The 21025-nt window shown below is 43.7% G+C and overlaps 2 protein-coding genes and 1 pseudogene across 2 annotated transcripts in view; 1 reads left to right on the top strand and 2 right to left on the bottom strand.

Moving 5' to 3' along the window:
* The window catches only part of SMAGP (small cell adhesion glycoprotein), a 30780-nt gene extending 10327 nt beyond the window's left edge, over positions 1 to 20453 (bottom strand). Inside the window, exons 1-4 of the mRNA XM_053556567.1 lie at positions 20438 to 20453; positions 19975 to 20135; positions 19756 to 19881; positions 18938 to 19010 (exon numbers count right to left, since the gene is read on the bottom strand). Coding sequence (XP_053412542.1) covers positions 18938 to 19010; positions 19756 to 19881; positions 19975 to 20135; positions 20438 to 20453 — 376 coding nt within the window. The remainder of the gene's footprint in view (positions 1 to 18937; positions 19011 to 19755; positions 19882 to 19974; positions 20136 to 20437) is intronic.
* Positions 1445 to 2141, bottom strand: LOC128562741 (60S ribosomal protein L35a-like; annotated as a pseudogene).
* LOC128562742 (60S ribosomal protein L37-like) lies at positions 4777 to 5106 on the top strand. The gene has a single exon (XM_053558032.1). The coding sequence runs from the start codon at positions 4777 to 4779 to the stop codon at positions 5068 to 5070; it is 294 nt and encodes a 97-aa protein (XP_053414007.1). The 3' UTR covers positions 5071 to 5106.
* Positions 20454 to 21025: the final 572 nt, after the last annotated feature.

The raw sequence follows: 21025 nt of genomic DNA, 5'->3' as shown, positions 1-21025 counted from the left end.
CAGTATGGCCTTTCCTCAAAAAACTAAAAATAGAACCATCATATGACCCAGCAATTCCACTGCTGTGTACATATCCAAAGGAAGGGAATTCCGTATATTTAAAAAATATCTGCATTCCTATGCTCGCTGCAGCACTACTCACAATAGCCAAGATATGGAATCAACCTAAGTGTCCATCAACAGATGGATGGATAAAGAAATTGTGGTACATATACACAGTGGAATATTATATACCCATAAAAAGAATGAAATCCTGTCATTTGCAACAACATGAATGAACTGGAGAACATTATGTTAAATGAAATAAGCCAAGCACAGAAAGACAAATTTCACATGTTCTCATTCATACGTGGAAGCTAAATATTAAAAACAGTTGATCTCATGGAGACAGAGAGTAGAACAATGGTTACCAGAGGCTTGGAAGGGTAGCAGGGAGGGGGGTAAAGTGGGGATGGTTATTTGGTGCAAAAATATAGTTAAAATGAACAGTATTTGCTAGTACAACAAAGTGACTATTAGTCAATAATAAGTTAGGATATACTTCAAGATAACTAAGAGTGGCTGGGCGCTGTGGCTCACACCTGTAATCTCAGCACTTTTTGGGAAGCTGAGGTGGCTAAATTGCTTGAGTTCAGAAGTTCGAGACCAGCCTGAGCAAGAATGAGACCCTGTCTCTAATAAATATAGAAAAAAACTAGCCGGGCATTGTGGCGGGCACCTGTAGTTCCAGCTACTTAGGAGCCTGATGCAAGAGGATTGCTTCAGCCCAAGAGTTTGTGGTTGTTGTGAGCTATGATGCAACACACTTTACCCAGGGCAACAAAGTGAGACTCTGTCTCGAAAAAAGAAATAAAATAAAATAAAAGTGGAATTGGAATGTTCCTAACACAAAAAAATGTTAAATGCCCGAGGTGAGGGATTCCCAAGTTACCCTGATTTGATTAATTCACATTGTATGCCTGTATCAAAACATCACATATACCTTATATAAAGTTATATATAAATATACAACTATTATATACACATAATATTTTTAAAAGTTAATTCAACAATTTTTATTGAGGGTGTAGTCTGTGCCAGGCTGTGGGCATAAGATCAGAAAATGTAGATGAAAAACCCTGCCCTTACATTCCCTCCCAAGAACAAACAGAATTGCCAGATTATCCAGCAACCCCATTTCTGGGTATACATACAAAAAAAAAAATGAATGGACTCCAACTAACATGTACCAATGTTCACAGCAACCTCACACAACAGATGAACCATGAAACAACCCAAATGTCCATCAATCATCAAGAGATGAATGGATAGACAGAAAGTTTATATACATACAATGAAATATTTTTCAGCCTCAAAAAGAAAAAAAATCCTTAAAACAAAGGAAGGAATTCTTTTTTTTTTTTTTACAACAGCACAAATCCACTTTTATTTACTTTTCATCACTTTAAATCCTTGAGGGGTACAGCATCTGTGTCCAATGGCCTTAGCAGGAAGGTTGCTTCGGAATTTGGCACGAACCATGCCACTGTTTCCATGGGCTCATGTTATCTTTCCCCAGATTACTCTGGTTTTGTTTGGTTTGCCACCAGGAGTCACTGTGTTGTTCTTTGCTTTGTATACATAAGCACATCTCTTGCCCAAATAAAATTCAGTTTCATCTCGGGCATAAACACCTTCAATTTTAAGAAGAGCTGTGTGCTGTCTTTGGTTCCGGAGACCTCTCTTATAGCCAGCAAAAATGGCCTTGGACCACAGCCTTCCAGACATATACGCCTTTTAGAACTCCTGTTCCCAGCAGACCTCCACAGACCCCAAGATGGCGGAAAGACAAAAAGAAGGAATTCTGACATGCATGCCACACCATGGATGCACCTTCAGGACATTATGCGAGGTGAAATGAGGCAGGCGCAAAAGGACAGATATGGAGTGATTCCACTTCTACGAGGTACTCAGAGCGGGGAAATGTATAGAGCTAGAAAGTAGACTGCAGGTTGTCAGGGGTTGTAGGAAAAGGGAAAGTGGGGAGATAATGCTTAATGGGTGCAGAGTTTCAGTTTGGGATGATGAAATATTCTGGGGATGGATAGTGGTGATGGAGAATGTACTTAACACTGCTGACCTATACACTTAAAAATGGCTGAAGTGGTACATTGTATATTAATTTTACCACAATAATGAAATCCTCTCTCTTTATACAACTTACATTCTTAGAGTGGGAAGACAGACAATAAAACAAAGCAAATAGGCCGGGCGTGGTGGCTCACGCCTGTAGTCCCAGCGCTGTGGGAGGCTGAGGCGGGTGGATTGCCTGAGCTCAGAGGTTCAAAACCCATATGAGCAGCAGTCAGCTAGAGTAAGACCCCGTCTCTACCAACAACATCAAAAACAGCCAGCACCGCAGGAGAAAGAAGAAAATCAACAAAAAAGGAGTACTTCGAACAAAGAAGAATGAACAAGCACACTGAAATTAAAAAAATAAAAAAAATTTTTTTCTTTAGATATAGTATTTAAAAAAAAACAATAACAAAGCAAATACATAAAAGATATGCTACATTGGCTGTTGATTAGCACCATGTAGAAAAAAAGCAGCAAAGAGACAGGGAATTGGGATGTGAATAAGAGTTGCCATTTTACTGATGAGGTGACTTCAGTAAAGACCTAAGGAAGAGGAGGGAGGCAGTCATGAAAAGACCTAAGAGGGAACATTCCGGAGGGAACAGCAAGTTCCACAGGGCTATCTATAGCACTGCAAAGCACCTGGAGCCAGCGCAAGCACAGCATTTGGAGGGAGCAAGGCGGAGAGGAGGAGGTTGGAGTTAAGGAGGCCACAGGACCTGGGTCTTAATAGGCCAGAGAAGGACTTCAGCTTTTTCTTTTTCTTTCTTTTTTTTTTTTTGGTTGCAGTTTTTGGCCGGGGCTGGGTTTGAACCCAGCACCTCCGGCATATGGGGCTGGCGCCCTACTCGTTGAGCCACAGGCGCCGCCCAACTTCAGCTTTTTCAGTGAGCGTAATGGGAAGCTTCTTATAGGTTTTTGATAAGAGATTGATAAGATATTAATTAACTAATTTATTTATTTATTTATTTATTTATTTTTGAGACAGTCTCAAAAGCGTCATAGCTCATAGCAACCTCAAACTCTTGGGCTTGAGCAATCCTCTTGCCTCAGCCTCGAGTAGCTGGGGCTACAGGCATGGACCATCACACCTGGCTAGTTTTTTTTTTTTTTTTTTTTTTTGAGACAGAGTCTCAAGTTGTCGCCCTGGGTCAAGTGCCATGGCATCATAGCTCACAGCAACCTCCCATTCGGGCTCAAGCAGTCCTCTTGCCCCAGTTGATTCTATTTTTAGTAGGGATGGGGTCTTGTTTTTGCTCAGGCTGGTCTCAAACTTGTGAGCTCAAGCAATCCACCAATTTTGTCCTCCCAGAGTGCTAGGACTACATATGTGAGCCACTGTGCCCAGCCACCTGGCTAGTTTTTTGATTTTTAGTAGAGACAGTCTTGCTTTTGCTCAGGCTAGTCTTAAACTCCTGAGTTCAATCAATCCACCCACTTCGGCCTCCCAGAATGGTAGGATTATAGGCATGAGCAACCTCGCTTGTCTGATCAGATTTATATTTTAAAGCCTTGCTTCTCAAACTTTGTTGTGTACAATAGTCTCCTAGGGATCTTGCTAAAATGCAGATTCTGATTCAGTAGGTCTAAGGTGGGGCCTGAAATTCTGAAGATCACATTTTTCAAACTGTGAGACCACCATATTGTGAGGAAGCCTGGTCTAAGCCCACGGGAGGATGAGAGGCCATGTGGAGGAAATCCGAGCACCCCAGGCTCAGGTGACGTTCAGTATTAACTGCCAGACCTGTAAGGGACACCATTTTGGCTCTTCTGGCCAAATCATTGCTGCTTCAAGTCATTAAGTTTTGGGGTGGTTTATTGATTTTAAGGGATCCCCCTGATTGAGGGAATAGGCTGTAGGAAATTGGGGATGATATTAAGACGAGTGTACCCTGCTCAAGAGCACAATGTCACCCTCACTGGCATGGACACACTGATTGGGTCTAGCAGCTGCCCAAGGAGGAAGCAGTGGGATTCTGGATAGATTCTGAAGGACGGACGGACAGGATTGGATGTGAGGCGGGTCAAGGATGAAGGCATGGTGTTCCCTGGGAGGAGGAAGCCTGCAGGTGGAGCAGATTTGGAAGAAACAGGATGCTTCTTATATTCAAGGCTAGAATTTTAGAAGAAATATGGACTGGAGATAAAAAAAAAGCATCCGTCTATTTCAGACCACTCTGGGCAGGATGACCTATGGAGACAATGAGGACTAAGGGCTGAGCCCAAGGAGATTGAGGAGCGTTGTGTTTTAACATGCAGAGTTCACAAATGACCTCTGTAAGAGAAGTCTGATGAAGTGCTGAATATAAACCCGTAATTTAGGGTAGGTTCAAGAAAAAAATGGAAGGAGAGGAAATGGAAGCAGAATATAAATAAACGCTTACAAAAATTTTTTCTGTAAAGGTGAGCAGAGAAATGAGGCTGTGTGACTGGAGGGGGAAGAAAGTTCAAGTTGTTTTGGTTTTCAGGAGGGGAGAAATACCATGCTCATGTACAAACAAATAGGAAAGACTCAGATGAGAAGGAAGAATTGATGATGCCTGACAAGGGAGAGTGGCTGCAGCCAGTCCTTGCAGGAATGGGGTCTAGTGCACAAGCAGAGGGCTGCGGACTGAAGTAAAGAGAGTTCATTCTCTCTTTGGTCTCGGCCACAGACGCACCATGACGAAGGGAACGTCATCGTTTGGGAAGCGTCGGAATAAGACGCATACATTGTGCCACCGCTGTGGCTCTAAGGCCTACCACCTACAAAAGTCCACCTGTGGCAAATGTGGCTATCCTGCTAAGCGCAAGAGAAAGTATAACTGGAGTGCCAAGGCTAAAAGAAGAAATACCACTGGGACTGGTCGGATTAGGCACCTAAAAATTGTGTACCGCAGATTCAGGCATGGATTCCGTGAAGGAACAACACCTAAACCCAAGAAGGCGGCTATTGCAGCATCCAGTTCATCTTAAGAATTTCAACAATTAGTCATGCAATAAATGTTTTGGTTTTTAAAAATCAAAAAAAAAGAGAGTTCATTCCTTGTTAAGAGGAAAAAAAGCAGAGCACAGGGGCACAGGTAGTAGGTGATGGTGGGGGGTGGAGCCCTGGCAATTCTCTTCTGAGAACTTTAATTTGCCCAAATAGGATGCAAGATCATATCTGAGACTGAGGGTAGGGAGGGAGTGTAAGGAGGGTAGCATCACAAAGCATAGAGTAAGTCTATTTATAATATCCTGTGGACAAGGCAGAGAAAGACAGCCTGGCTAGAAGAACTCAGTGGGGCAGCAATTGGCTGTCAAGGAATGGAGCAATGGCAGTCTGGACAGAGGTTCTTCCACAAGGATTTGACCTCAGTTATTTGTGAACTGACAATTGTCATGTCAAACCATGCCAGGGCCAAAATAAAAGGCCTTTATGTAATTTGAAATGAAAATGTTAAAGCAGTAGAAGAAAGTCCAATGAAATAATTTTCCCTTATGGTAATGACTCCAGCCTTTTTATTGTGTAATATACTGAATATCAAATTCTTTGCAAGACCTTATCTTTCTCAGCTCAGCACCTGTAGCACAGTGGTTATGGCACTGGTCACAAGCACCAAGGGTGGTGGGTTTGAACCTAACTCGGGCCAGCTAAACAACGACAACTGCACCAAAAAAAAAAAAAAAATAGCCGCATTATACACGGCTCGGTGCCTGTGGCTCAAGCAGCTAAGGCGCCAGCCACTTACACCTGAACTGGTGGGTTAGAATCCAGCCTGTGCCCACCAAACAACAATGATGGCTGCAACCAAAAAATAGCTGAGCGTTGTGGTGGGCACCTGTAGTCCCAGCTACTTGGGAGGCTGAGGCAAGAGAATCGCTTAAGCCCAAGAGTTTGAGGTTGCTGTGAGCTGTGATGCCATGGGCACTCTACCCAGGGCAACATAGTGAGATTCTGTCTCAAAAAAAAAAAAAGAAAAAAAAATTTTCTTATCTTTCTGTTCTGCTGGGGCCTTCCACACAGGCTTAGTGGGCTCTGCTCTTTGGGTAAACGCAAACCCCTACAGAACTAAGGAGGGTCCAACTAGTTTGTTAAAGACTCCAAAGCTAGAGGGGCAACTAGGAAGTTGATAAATAGAGACATTTCAAATGACTGAAGAAATGGGTCAGACTGAACAAGATGCAAATTTAACAAATTCCTTGCTCTTAGGTCACTACTCACAAATCAAGGATGGGGAAGCACCACTCCTAGACTGCTGCATTTATCTGGGTGTCCCAATTTTGAGGTAAGCAGGCACCACATCAGATAAAGAAAGCTTGCAACAGAGAAAGCCCAGAGAAAAAATTCGAGGGGAGCCCAGAACTTAAATTTTGTCTTCTAATATGCTTCGGGTGACCTGTACCAGAGGGCTAATGGCAGAAACTGGGGGGAGAAGATCAATGTCTTTCAAACAGAAAGAAGAGGAAAACTGGACAAATGATTTACACCGGGGAGAGATTTCTAGCACAGAATGAGTAGTTGAACTAGCTGCTTGTCAGGACCCGTCTCAGTATTAATTAACTTTGAAATTTTTATAAATTAAAAGTGTTCTATTAGAATTCTCTTCAAAATCAGATTTTTAAATTATGAAATCCCAATAAAGTCTGTAGTTTAGTTAATAGTTTCATATCAATGTCTTTCTCTTTTTGTTTGGTTTCTGTTTTTTTATTTGAGGCCAGAGTCTCACTTTATCACCCTCAGTAGAGTACCGTGGCATCATAGCTCGTAACAACTTCCAACTCTTGGGCTCAAGAGACCCTCCTTGAGTAGCTGGAACTACACACGTCGGCCACAACTCCTGGCTATTTTTAGAGACCAGGTCTCACTCTACCTCAGGTTAGTCTTGAACTCCTGAGCTCAGGCAATCCACCTGCCTCGGCCTCCCAGGGTGCTAGGATTACAGGCATGAGCCATGGTGCCTGATTCTTGGTTTTCACCAATGTATATGGTCATGTTAGATATTGACGTGAGTGGAAATTAAAGGAAACTAGCTGCAAAGTATATGGGAACTTCATGCTATTTTGCAACTTTTCTATAAATCTAAAATTATTCAACAATAAAATGTTTATTTAGAAAAATCTTTTATTTTTGGAAGCAGGGTCTCACTATGTTGCCCAGGCTGGTCTGTAACTCCTGGGCTCAACCCTCAGCCTCCCATGTAGGTGAGATTATAGGCACCAGAGAAAAATAATATATATATATTTTTTTTTAGGCAGAGTCTCACTTTGCTGCCCTTGGTAGAATGCCATGGTGTCATAGCTCCTAGCAACCTCAAACTCCTGGGCTCAAGTGATCCTCTGGCCTCAGCCTCCTGAGTAGCTGGGACTATAAGTACTCACCACCACTATGCCCAACTAGTTTTTTTATTTTTAGTAGAGATGGGGGTCTCACCCTTGGTCAGGCTTGTCTTGAATTCCTGAGCTCAAGCAATCCATCCTCCTGGGCCTTCCAAAGTGCTAGGATTATAGGCGCGAGCTACCATGTCTGGCAGAAAAGTCAAATTTTTGAACTCCACTCTACACAGAAGAGTTTTTCTCAGACTAGTGGTCACAGACTGTCCTGGGAGCTTATGAGCTAGGGCCTTCAGGGATCCAAGTATTAGAATTATAATTGATATCTGTGACTTGCAACTTATAAGACATCCATTATTTTATCTCCACTCTAAGAATGTGATGTGGGTAGGGTTGATGATATGATTGTGTATAGGCCAGAAAACTGAGGCAGGTCAGCAAGCTGAACCAGCCAGCCTCAGAGCCCTTGGGGGATAGCTGAGCCAGGTTTCAAATCTATCTCCTCATTCCAAGGTTCTTTCCACCAAACACAACTCCACAAGTTCTGAAAACACCTGTTTTGCTTCCAGCCAACATGTTCTTTACAGTCCACCACTGGGGTTGAATTCTCTGTGTTTTATGGCAGAATGGAAAGGGAGTTCACTGTGGTACTATTTCCAAGAGTTATACACCTGTGTGTCTATCAGGAGAGGAAAGAAAGAAATGAATGCAGGCCATCCATTCTAGAAACACTATATAGTGGTAAAAAGAATGTGGTAGATCTATAGTATAACTGGGCCAGACACATGATTAGATGAAAAAAGGAAATTACCACGTGGTATGTGTAACATGATTACATCTTTATAAAAAATTAACTAAAACAAAACTATAAGTATGTGCATATATGTAGCTACAAAGAAAAGGTATAGAAGGCGATTTCCTGAGGGGCATGTATTACCTTTTAAATAAAAAAATGAACAACAACAAAGTCTACTAGGTTCAGGAAGCCTGGCATGAAATGGGGGCAAATAGCTTACACTCTCTCCCCTCTTCTGTTCCTACTCCATTTCTTTCCTGTTTCCTTGTCCAAACAAAAGAATAACAAAGCTACTATTTACCTTCTCTTCTCAGGTTTGGAAAGACTGTAGCACCATTTTTATTGCAGGTGGAATGCCAGGGCAGATGACCACAAGATTTAAAGCTCTACCCAAATCCCAAACAACAGCGAATGACCTTCCAGGTCTATTCCGTTCACTCTCCTTTTTTTGTTAACCCAGATACTGGCTGGTTTCTTTGTCGTCCTTGTTCCCAGGTTGAGCTAAATCGCTTATCTCCAAGGCATCAGATCCTTTGCCACCTGAGTCTGCTAACCTACTTATTTGCTCCCCAACCTGCCCCTAAAGGGCGGCTCCCCTAATTCTCCTTCTGTGGGAACCTTCCCTGGAACTCTGCCCGTTTCTTTGCTTTTCCTTTCATGGTGGCTGGAGACTTTGGGAGCAGAGTAGCATGACGGAAAGAACACAGGCTTCGGAGTAAATCAGACTTGGAATAAAATCCTGCCTCTGCCATGACTTTGGGACATTTTCTTAACCTCTGAAAATCACTTAACTTCCCTGAATCTCAGTTTGTGCTTCTTTAAAATAAGAATAAATCCTGTTTCAAAGGGTTGTAATGAGGAACAAGTACAACGAAAAATGCTATGTGTCTCATACAGGGTGAAGACAACTCAGGAGGTGGCTAGAGTGATTATTCAGTGGCAAGGGATGAGCTTTAGCTGGTGAGGGTGTGCAGAGCCCACCTGGCACAATTCCCTCTTCCCTCTTCCCACCAGGGCTGACTTAGCATTGGGCATAGCAACCACAGTGCTTCTAGAGGCCCATGAAAATGTTTTTAATGATTTTTGTTTTAATGATTTTCAATTCTTTTAAAATCAGAAGAAAAAACCCAAACTTTTAGGTCACAGAAATATTGATTATTATATCACTCACTCAGTTAATGATAAACATATATACAAATATGGATTATATCATTGTGTTAATATTATTATTATTTTTTGAGACAGAATCTCAAGCTGTCACCTTCAGTAGAGGGATGTGGCATCACAGCTCACAGCAACCTCAGACTCTTGGGCTTGAGAGATTCTCTTGCCTCAGCCTCCCAAGTAGCTGGGACTATAAGGTACCCACCACAGTGCATCAGCTATTTTTAGAGACAGTGTCCTGCTCTTGCTCAGGCTGGTTTCAAATCTGTGAGCTCAGGCAATCCACCCACCTCAGCCTCACAGAGTGCTAGGATTACAAGCGTGAGCCACTAAAAAATTTCTTAAAAAATTAGCCAGGTGTGATGGTGCATGCCGGTAGTTCCAACTACTTGGGAGGCTGAGGGAGGAGGATCATTTGAGCACAGGAATTTGAGGTTGTAGTGAGCTATGATCATCCCTACACTCCAGCCTAGGCAAAAGAGTGTGACCCTGTCTCCAAAAAAAAAAAAAGTTGCACACACATATATACAGGGCATCCATAAAGGTCTTGTGCATTTTACTATGTTAAACTATTTTCTTTTTTTTGTTTTTTTTTTTGAGACAGAGCCTCAAGCTGTCACCCTGGGTAGAGTGCTGTGGCATCACAGTTCACAGCAACCTCTAACTCCTGGGCTTAAGTGATTCTCTTGCCTCAGACTCCCAAGTAGCTGGGACTACAGGCTCCTGCCACAACATCCAGCCATTTTTTTGTTGTAGCTGTCATTGCTGTTTGGCAGGCCCGGGTTGGATTCAAACTCACCAGCTCTGGTGTATGTGGCCGGTGCCCTTGCTGCTTGAGCTACAGGAGCCGAGCCTGTTAAACCATTTTAAATTGCACACGAACTTTATGTCCACTCTGTATATATGTACACATACACACATATAAAAATATATCTGTGTATACATGCACACACACAAACGGTGCCAAAAAAATGTATATACGTATTTTTTTTTTTGTAGAGACAGAGTCTCACTGTACCGCCCTTGGGTAGAGTGCCATGCCGTCACACGGCTCACAGCAACCTCTAACTCTTGGGCTTACACGATTCTCTTGCCTCAGTCTCCCGAGCAGCTGGGACTACAGGCGCCCGCCACTACGCCCGGCTATTTTTTTTTGTTGCAGTTTGGCCGGGGCTGGGTTTGAACCCGCCACCCTCGGCATATGGGGCCGGCGCCCTACTCACTGAGCCACAGGCACCGCCCAAAATGTATATACGTTTTAAGAAAGGAAAAAACTGTTTTAAAAGTGTAGTAATATATACTGATAACATTTGTTATCTTGCATATTATACCTTGTAATTGCGTAAGTATCTCTTGTAATTGCAGAAGTCAAATATGACTAGAGTATTACAATTTTAATACAGCTTTCTCCTTTTGTAAAATGTGTATTTTATAGATGAGGAGCCTACAAAGAGAAAAGTGCCAAGGGCCCAGGAAAGTGCTAATGTGGCCTCGCTTTTAATGTGCTTGAGGATCTCCCCTTTAGACTAGGGAAGGGGATGTTGAGGTGGGGGGCACAGGTGGAAAGGTGCAGGAAAAGAAGTGTAAGACAGGGGTGGGAGTGAACGTCCAACCCGCCCTGATCCTTCAAAGTATAAGCTCTGTTTCTGGCTGCAATTTCTATTTGTTCTATTCCTCTTTATGAACTTCCATTTGCTTGGACTCAGTTGGTAGGTGGTTGTATGATAGGTCCTAAAATAGCACTTCAATCATGTCTCTTGTTGGGTCAAAAATATAAATATACGACTCAGTAACAACAACAGCAACAAAACAACTCAACTAAAAAAAAATGGTTGAAGACTTGAATAGACATTTCTTTGAAGATAAACGGATGGGCAATAAGCACATGAAAAGATATTCAATATAACTAACCACTAAGGAAACACAAATCAAAACCACGATGAGATACCACTTCCTTTTGCAAGGCTATGATTAAAACTACAGAAAGTACAATCTAAGCCTAAACTCAGTAGAAGAACAGAAATATCCAAAATCAAATCAGAGATCAATGAAATTGAAAATAAAGAATCATTCAGAAAATTAATGAAACAAGGAGTTGGTTTTTTGAAAAAATAAATAAAATAGATAAACCATTGGCCAGACTAACGAGGAATAGAAAAGTAAAATCTCTAGTAACCTCAATCAGAAATGACAAAGGGGAAATAACAACTGATCCTGCAGAGATACAAGTGATCATCTCTGAATACTACCAGAAACTCTATGCCCAGAAATTTGACAATGTGAAGGAAATGGATCAATATTTGGAATCACACCCTCTCCCTAGACTCAGCCAGGAAGAAATAGAGCTCCTGAACAGACCAATTTCAAGCACCGAGATCAAAGAAACAATAAAAAATCTTCCAACCAAAAAATGCCCTGGTCCAGATGGCTTCACTCCAGAATTCTATCAAACCTTCAAGGAAGAGCTTATTCCTGTACTGCAGAAATTATTCCAAAAAATTGAGGAAGAAGGAATCTTCCCCAACACATTCTATGAAGCAAACATCACCCTGATACCAAAACCAGGAAAAGACCCAAACAAAAAGGAGAATTTCAGACCACTCTCACTCATGAATATAGATGCAAAAATCCTCAACAAAATCCTGGCTAATAGATTACAGCTTATCATCAAAAAAGTCATTCATCATGATCAAGTAGGCTTCATCCCAGGGATGCAAGGCTGGTTTAAAATACGCAAGTCCATAAACGTTATATACCATATTAACAGAGGCAAAAATAAAGATCACATGATCCTCTCAATAGATGCAGAAAAAGCATTTGATAAAATCCAGCATCCTTTTCTAATTAGAACACTGAAGAGTATAGGCATAGGTGGCACATTTCTAAAACTGATTGAAGCTATCTATGACAAACCCACAGCCAATATTTTACTGAATGGAGTAAAACTCAAAGCTTTTCCTCTTAGAACTGGAACCAGACAAGGTTGTCCTCTGTCACCTTTACTATTCAATGTAGTGCTGGAAGTTCTAGCCAATACAATTAGGCAAGACAAGGAAATAAAGGGAATCCAAATGGGAGCAGAGGAGGTCAAACTCTCCCTCTTTGCTGACGACATGATCTTATACTTAGAGAACCCCAAAGACTCAACCATAAGACTCCTAGAAGTCATCAAAAAATACAGTAATGTTTCAGGATATAAAATCAATGTCCACAAGTCAGTAGCCTTTGTATACACCAATAACAGTCAAGATGAGAAGCTAATTAAGGACACAACTCCCTTCACCATAGTCTCAAAGAAAATGAAATACCTAGGAATATACCTAACGAAGGAGGTGAAGGACCTCTATAAAGAAAACTATGAGGGCGGCTTCTGTGGCTCAGTGAGTAGGGCGCCAGCCCCATATGCCGAGGGTGGCAGGTTCAAACCCAGCCCCGGCCAAACTGCAACAAAAAAATAGCCGGGTGCTGTGGCGGGCACCTGTAGTCCCAGCTACTCAGGAGGCTGAGGCAAGAGAATCGCTTAAGCCCAGGAGCTAGAGGTTGCTGTGACCTGTGTGATGCCACTGCACTCTACCAAGGGCCATAAAGTGAGACTCTGTCTCTACGAAAAAAAAAAAAAAAAACTATGAAATCCTCAGAAAGGAAATAGCAGAGGATATTAACAAATGGAAGAACATACCATGCTCATGGCTTGGAAGAATCAACATTGTTAAAATGTCTATACTTCCCAAAGCAATCTACCTATTCAATGCCATTCCTATCAAAATACCAACATCGTACTTTCAAGATTTGGAAAAAATGATTCTGCGTTTTGTATGGAACTGGAAAAAACCCTGTATAGCTAAGGCAGTTCTTAGTGACAAAAATAAAGCTGGGGGCATCAGCATACCAGATTTTAGTCTGTACTACAAAGCCATAGTGCTCAAGACAGCATGGTACTGGCACAAAAACAGAGACATAGACACTTGGAATCGAATTGAAAACCAAGAAATGAAACTAACATCTTACAACCACCTAATCTTTGATAAACCAAATAAGAACATACCTTGGGGGAAAGACTCCCTATTCAATAAATGGTGTTGGGAGAACTGGATGTCTACATGTAAAAGACTGAAACTGGACCCACACCTTTCCCCACTCACAAAAATTGATTCAAGATGGATAAAGGACTTAAATTTAAGGCATGAAACAATAAAAATCCTCAAAGAAAGCATAGGAAAAACACTGGAAGATATTGGCCTGGGGAAAGACTTCATGAAGAAGACTGCCATGGCAATTGCAACAACAACAAAAATAAACAAATGGGACTTCATTAAACTGAAAAGCTTCTGTACAGCTAAGGAGACAATAACCAAAGCAAAGAGACAACCTATACAATGGGAAAGGATATTTGCATATTTTCAATCAGACAAAAGCTTGATAACTAGGATCTATAGAGAACTCAAATTAATCCACATGAAAAAAGCCAACAATCCCATATATCAATGGGCAAGAGACATGAATAGAACTTTCTCTAAAGATGACAGATGAATGGCTAACAAACACATGAAAAAATGTTCATCATCTCTATATATTAGAGAAATGCAAATCAAAACAACCCTGAGATATCATCTAACCCCAGTGAGAATGGCCCACATCTCAAAATCTCAAAACTGCAGATGCTGGCGTGGATATGGAGAGAAGGGAACACTTTTACACTGCTGGTGGGACTGCAAACTAGTACAACCTTTTTGGAAGGAAGTATGGAGAAACCTCAAAGCACTCAACCTAGACCTCCCATTTGATCCTGCAATCCCATTACTGGGCATCTACCCAGAAGGAAAAAAATCCTTTTATCATAAGGACACTTGTACTAGACTGTTTATTGCAGCTCAACTAACAATCGCCAAAATGTGGAAACAGCCTAAATGCCCACCAACCCAGGAATGGATTAACAAGCTGTGGTATATGTATACCATGGAATACTATTCAGCCATTAAAAAAAGTGGAGACTTTACATCCTTCGTATTAACTTGGATGGAAATGGAAGACATTATTCTTAGTAAAGCATCACAAGAATGGAGAAGCATGAATCCTATGTACTCAATTTTGATATGAGGACAATGACAATTAAGGTTATGGGGGGGAAAGCAGAAAGAGGGACGGAGAGAGGGGGGTGGGGCCTTGGTGTGTGTCACACTTTATGGGGGCAAGACATGATTGCAAGAGGGACTTTACCTAACAGTTGCAATCAGTGTAACCTGGCTTATTGTACCCTCAATGAATCCCCAACAATAAAAAAAAAAAAAAACTACAGAAAGTAACAAATATTGGCAAGGGTGTGGAGAAACAGGAAGATTTATGCATCACTGGTGGGAATGAAAAAGAGTACGGCCACTATGGGAAACAGCATGGTGGTTCTTCAAAAAAATTAAACTTAGACTTACCACATGATTCAGCAATTCTATTTCTGAGTATATATCCAAAAGAGCTAAAAGTAGAGACTCTAACAGATGTTTGTATACCTATGTTCATAACATTATTTGTAACAGCCAAAAGGGTGGAAGGCGGGGCTTGGAGGCTCATGCCTGTAATCCTAGCACTCTGGGACACCAAAGCAGGAGACCAGTCTGAGAAAGAGTGAGACCCTGTCTCTACTCAAAATAGAAAAAATTAGCTGAGTGTTGTGGCAGGCGCCTGTAGTCCCAGCTATTGGCGAGGCTGAGGCAGGAGGATCACTTGAACCCAGGAGTTAGAGGTTGCTGTGAGCTACGCTAATGCCATGGCACTCTAGCCTGGGCAACAGAGTTTGTCTCAAAAAAAAGTTGGAAGCAATCAAATTTCATCAACAGATGAATGGATAAACAAAATGTAGTATACACACACAATGGCATATTACTCAGCCTTTAAAAGGAAAGAAATTCTGGGCGGTGCCTGTGGCTCAGTGGAGAAGGGTGCTGGCCCCATATGCCAGAGGTGGCAGGTTCAAACCCAGCCCTGGCCAAAAACTGCAAAAAAAAAAAAAAAGGAAAGAAATTCTGACATGTGCTATAATATGGATAAAACTTGAGGACATCACACTAAGTGAAATAAGCCAGACATAGGAGGACAAATACTGTATGATTTTGCTTTCACGAGACACCCACAGCAGTCAAATTCATGGAGGCAGAAGGCAGAAGGGTGGTTGTCGGGGTAGAGAGGGCGGGAAATGGGGAGTTAGTGTTTAATGGGGGTGGAAGTTTCAGTTTGGGAAGATGAAAATGTTCTGGAGATGGATGGTGGTGATGGGAGCACCACAATGTGAATGTACCTGATACAGTCATCCCCTCTTACCTGTGGTTTTGCTTTTCATGTTTTCAGTACCTCAGTCAACTACTGTTCAAAAATATTAAATAGAAAACTCTAGAAATAAATAATTCACAAGTTTTAACTTGCACACCATTCTGAGGAGTATGATGAAATCTTGTTCTATCCCGCCCAGGAAGTGAATCGTCCCTTTGTCTTCCATGTCCATGTGGTAGGTGTCCCTACCCATTGTCACTTAGCTGGATCAAGCTGCTAAGTGACACAGGATAACAGTGTATAGTTCAGGTGACTCTCATTTTACTATATTGCCCCAATGTAGTACACAAAATTAGTAATGTTGGCAATTCAGACATATCACAGAGAAGCAGTGAAGTGCTTCCTTTAAGTGATAAGGTCAAAGTACTTGACTTAAGCTGGGCATGGTGGGTCTCACCTATAATCCTAGCACTCTGGGAGGCCAAAGCCAGAGCATCCCTTGAGCTCAGGAGTTTGAGACCAGCTTCAGCAAGAGCAAGACCCTGTCTCTACTAAAAATAGAAAAAAATTACCGAGGCATGGTGGCAGGCGCCTATAGTCCCAGTTACTTTGGGAGGCGGGAGAGTCGCTTGAGCCCAGGAGTTTGAGGTTGCTGTGAGCTAGGCTGAGGCCATGGCCCTCTAGCCTGGGTAGGTAACAGAATGAGACTCTGTCTCAAAAAACAAAACAAAAAAAAGTTCACGACCTAATAAGGACAGAAAAAAATTTTTATGCTGAGGGTTCTAAGATCTATAGCACAATAAGCTGTTCTGAGAGGGAGAGAGCAGGACCACATTCACAGAATGGTTATTAAAGTATATTGCTATATTTCTATCTTATTATTAGTTATTGTTGTTAATCTCTTACTGTCCCTAATTTTAAATTAACTTTATCATATGTATGTTTAGAAAGCAAGAAACATGGTAAAAATGTAGTGTATATAAAGTTTAGCACTATCGGTGGCTTCAGGGATCCACTGGAGGTCTTGGAATGGCTCCCCTATGGGTTAAAAGGGGACTATTGTACCACTGAACTGTACACCAGAGCATGGTTAAAATGGTAACACTTGTACTATATATATATTTTTACATGACTTTTTTTTGAGTTAGACTCTCACTGTCACCCTGGTAGAGTGCTATGGCATCATAGCTCACAGCAACCTCAAACTCTCGGGTTTAAGCAATCCTTTTGCATCAGCCTCCTGAATAGCTGGGACTACATGCACGTGCTACCATACTTGGCTAGTTTTTCTATATTTAGTAGAGACGGGGTCTTACTCTTGCTTAGACAGGTCTGGAACTCTTAAGCTCAAGGGATCCACCTATCTCAGCCTCCCCTAGTGGAAGATTACAGATATGAGACACCCTGTCTAGCCAACACAGATTTTTAAAAAGAAGAATAAAAGATTGGAAATATTTCCCCTTTGCCCAGGTCCCAAAGTATCACCTCTTTTTCCCTGTGGGCAGGTTTACTCTGGAGGTCCTCTGCCCTCTCTTCCTGAACATCCTTCAGGGTAAATGCAATTTCTGCAGCTTCACACACAGTAAAGGTATTCTACTTTTATCTAGAATACCCTCCTTGCCTGCACAAACTTCATCCATCCTTGTCCTCATCCATCCTTCAAGGGAAAGGCCCAGATCCCCTTCCCCACTCCTGAAGCCCTTAAGGATAGCCCTTTACCAGTCTAGACTTGTCTCCTTTTCTAGCTTCTCTCTTCTCACTACATAGTGAAAAGTTTGCATTTGTGACTGGTGGATCACCAGTCACAGAGGACACTATCTTAGACTTTCACTGGGCTTGTCAGTCACCTGTTTCCATATCACTAAAATCATGGAATGTCTGTCCTAATGACAAATGAGACTATGTGTATGAAAATATAGGTATAAAGACCAACCAAGGGTTTGTTCCTTTCTCAATCTATCTAGTATGTGCTGAAAACTGTCCATAAACATCTGACAGTTTGGGCCGGGTGCTGTGGCTCACGCCTGTAATCCTAGCACTCCAGGAGGCCAAGGCGGATGGATTGCTTGAGCTCACCGGTTCCAGACCAGCTTGAGCAAAAGCAAGTCCCTATCTCTACTAAAAATAGAAAAACTGAGGCAAGATGATCATTAGAGTCCAAGAGTTAGAGGTTGCTGTGAGCTATGATGCCATGGCACTCTACCCAGGGCAACAGTTTGAGACTCTGTCTCAAAAAAAAATCTGACAGTTTGTCCAGCCCAGCCTGGTTATGAACTGAATAGTGGGAGTCCATTCTCAGTGTGACGAACAGCAGAGACCCGCCTGAGCATACCTCCAGGGACAGTGGTTTCCATGCTGTGCCTATACTATCAGAGGAGTCAAATTAAATCTGCAAAATCCCTTTCCAGGGAAACATGGGTTTCTAACATGTACCCTGTAATCATAGCCAATGTTACTGAGGACTCACTAGACACTACACACTATTATAGGAGTTTTATGTGGGTGGTCTCATTTAATCCCCAAATGCTCTCATTATATAGGTACTATTTTCCTATTTTACAGATAAGGAAACTGGAGTTCAGAGGTTAGAAATTCTATCCTTAGGTACATTTTATAAAAATTTTTACTTCTCTGTTATCTTTGAAAGATTTCCTTTCTAAGGCTGGGTGTGGTGGCTCAAGCCTGTAATCCTAACACTCTGGGAGGCCAAGGTGGGTGGAGTTCACAAGTTCCAGACCAGCCTGGGGAAAAGTAAGACCCCATCTCTAAAAATAGCCAGGCCCTTGTGCTGGGTGCCTGCAGTCCCAGCTGCTCAGGAGGCTGAGGCAAAAGAATCACTTGAGGCCAAGAGTTTGAGGTTGCTTCCAGCTAAGATGCCATGGCACTCTATCAAGGGTGAGCAGGTGAGACTCTGTCTCAAAATAAAATAAAATAAAATAAAGATTTCTTTTCCATGTTTAATTATGGGGGTTGCTGCCAAACTCTGCCACCGCTATAAATGATTAGAGGGAGGAATGTAAAGCCATTCCTTTACGTTTTTAAAACTATTTTATAAACCAAGGTGACAAAGCTTTAAGCAATAATGCCAAGAACCCACCCAGGCCCATCAGACTTCAGACTGTAACTCTACTGAAGTCCACACTCTAGGTGTCTCCTGCTTCCTTCCAGAACCTTTTCCTATGTGAGGAAGGCAGAGAGAGGCGAAAGAGTCTTCAGTGGGGACCTGAGGGCTGAAGGAATTCCAGGAGTGATCTGGGGTAGGGGATGTTGACCTCTTCCACTGGGATTAGGAAAAGTTTCACCTACCTCCTGGAGAAGGCGTGGTCAGGGGGCTGGCCATTGCTGCCCGAGGTGGAATACGTCCGAGGGAGAGGACGATCTGGAGGAAGAAGGGCAAAGGCAGGAAAGAAATGGGTAGGTCCCTGGGGCTGGAGACCCCTGCAAATACCAGTAAAGTCTTTGTTGCCAGGTTTTCCTGAGTCCCTTCCCCATTTCCTCTTTTCCTCTTATGGTTTCCCAGAGTACCTTCTCAAGTTCCAGGTACTAATCTCTCTCAAAGAGCAGATCTGAGACCACGTGCATTTGGGGCGCGTTACCTTTGAACGCTCTACCCAGGAGATCTCTTAGGCCCGAGAATGTTAGGCGAAGTCAGGCAAATCAGGAGAGGACTCAGTTTTACCAAAGCGCGACAACAGATACCCTGGGATTCACTCCGCTGCCCGGGTTTTGGTGGAGCCATCCACCAGGTGTCAGGAGAGGGCCAGGGAGGCCAGTCCCGGGCGCAGCGTCCGGAGCAGCTCGGAGCCCGGGTGGGGACAACGGGGTATCCAGGCAAAGAAACTGAAGGGAAAGGACCCTCAGTCGCCTTTTGGCCTCTCTTAGACACCGGGTCCTCCAGGCTGGGCCACCCTTCTCCCGGTCCTCGCTTCGCAGTCTAGCGCGCCGCTTACAGCCTACCGAGTCCCCGTGGCCTGCCACCTAGGCGGAACCTCCCCTGGCCCAGCCCGTGACTCGGACGCCCGGGCGACCCTCGGGACCTCTGTGGACTTAGCCGGTGGGCCGCGCGGGCCGGGTCCTCCCCCGCGGCCCCGCCCCAGCCCCCCGCGCGGAGCCTCCCGCGTTACCGGCTCAGGGACTGGCTCCCCTGCGCGCCCGGCGGCTGGTGGGACGTCCCGGGCGCCGCGTCGGGAGCAGCTCCAAGACACGGCTACAGGAGAACGCGGAGCTCCGGCCGCTCTCGGTTTCAGTTCCTGCAGTGGCGCGGGTGGCTGCCGTAAGAGTGTGGGCGATCGGGCTCTCCCGGCGCTCCCGCCCTCCCCAGGTCCTCTCCTCCGCGTGCTCACCTTTCCAGTTGGACCGGCTGCTGGGGAAGGGCCGGCGCCACTCCGCGCGTCCTTTTGAATTAGACCGGGGCGAGAACGGCCCAGATTCGCGGAGGCCGGGAGAGGCCGACTCCGAGAGATCGATCGAGGGACCCCGAGCTGGAGGAAGCCGCGGAGAGACGCTCAGAGTTAGCTGCGAAGGCCAGCCCGAGTGGGGGTGGGGGCCAGGCCGACTGGGTGGGACAGGAAAGGAGAGAAACCGCCCTCTGCAGGTTCCCTCTGCCCCCTGGGCCGCCTCTGCTGCCCCGGGAGGAAAGGCCGCCTTCCCTTCTGTAACTGTCACTTAACTCTCCATCCGGAGCCACTTCCTCCCTTGCTCTGAAGCTCCGGAGATCCGAACAGCGGGCTAACTGGGATCCGTTCCAGTTCCCCAGATATTTTCAGCAAATGCAGAAAGTTATATTTGCATTTGTGTATCACTTACATAAATAGGTCTGCATCCCGAAGTTTGGTAGGTAAGCCAACTTGGTAGGTACACCTATGGGAGGGGGGAGGTGAGGACCGAAGCCCCACCCGCATCTCGTTCTCTGTCGCCCGAGGCAGGCAGCCCAGCGGAGCGGTTGCCAGTGTGTGGACTTTGGATTCAAACAGCCCCAGCTCCTCCGCTGCTTGTTAGCTGTGTGGTCAATTACTAAACATCTCTGAAATCTGTTTCCTCATCCCTAAAATGGGGGACTGAAAGTGATATTGCCTGTAAAGCCACTTCCTAACACAGGGTAAGCACCAAAATTTAAATATTAATCAGTGCCATACGCTAGCTACCTCCTGACGCACTTCTTTGTGAGGATGTTCCCAGGAACGTTCCCACATTAATGAGAGCAACTCAATGACTAAGAGGATGTAATCGTTTATAATACAAGCTCTGAAATCAGATGTGCTGTGTGATCTTCCACAAGGTAGTTCTGTTTTGTTCTCTTACCTCGTGGCAATACCTGTCTCATAGAGTTATTGTGGGGATGGAATGAGTTAATACATACTTACTGTAAAGCATTAGAACTTTACCTGGCATGTA

The sequence above is a fragment of the Nycticebus coucang genome, chromosome 12 (assembly GCF_027406575.1).
Source record: "Nycticebus coucang isolate mNycCou1 chromosome 12, mNycCou1.pri, whole genome shotgun sequence".
Classification (NCBI taxonomy): domain Eukaryota; kingdom Metazoa; phylum Chordata; class Mammalia; order Primates; family Lorisidae; genus Nycticebus; species Nycticebus coucang.
This window is presented reverse-complemented; position numbering and strand designations above follow the sequence as displayed.

What these genes read in the sequence shown, in the direction of transcription:
- LOC128562742 (XM_053558032.1), top strand. Translation starts at nt 4,777, where the DNA reads ATGACGAAGGGAACGTCATCGTTTGGGAAGCGTCGGAATAAGACGCAT.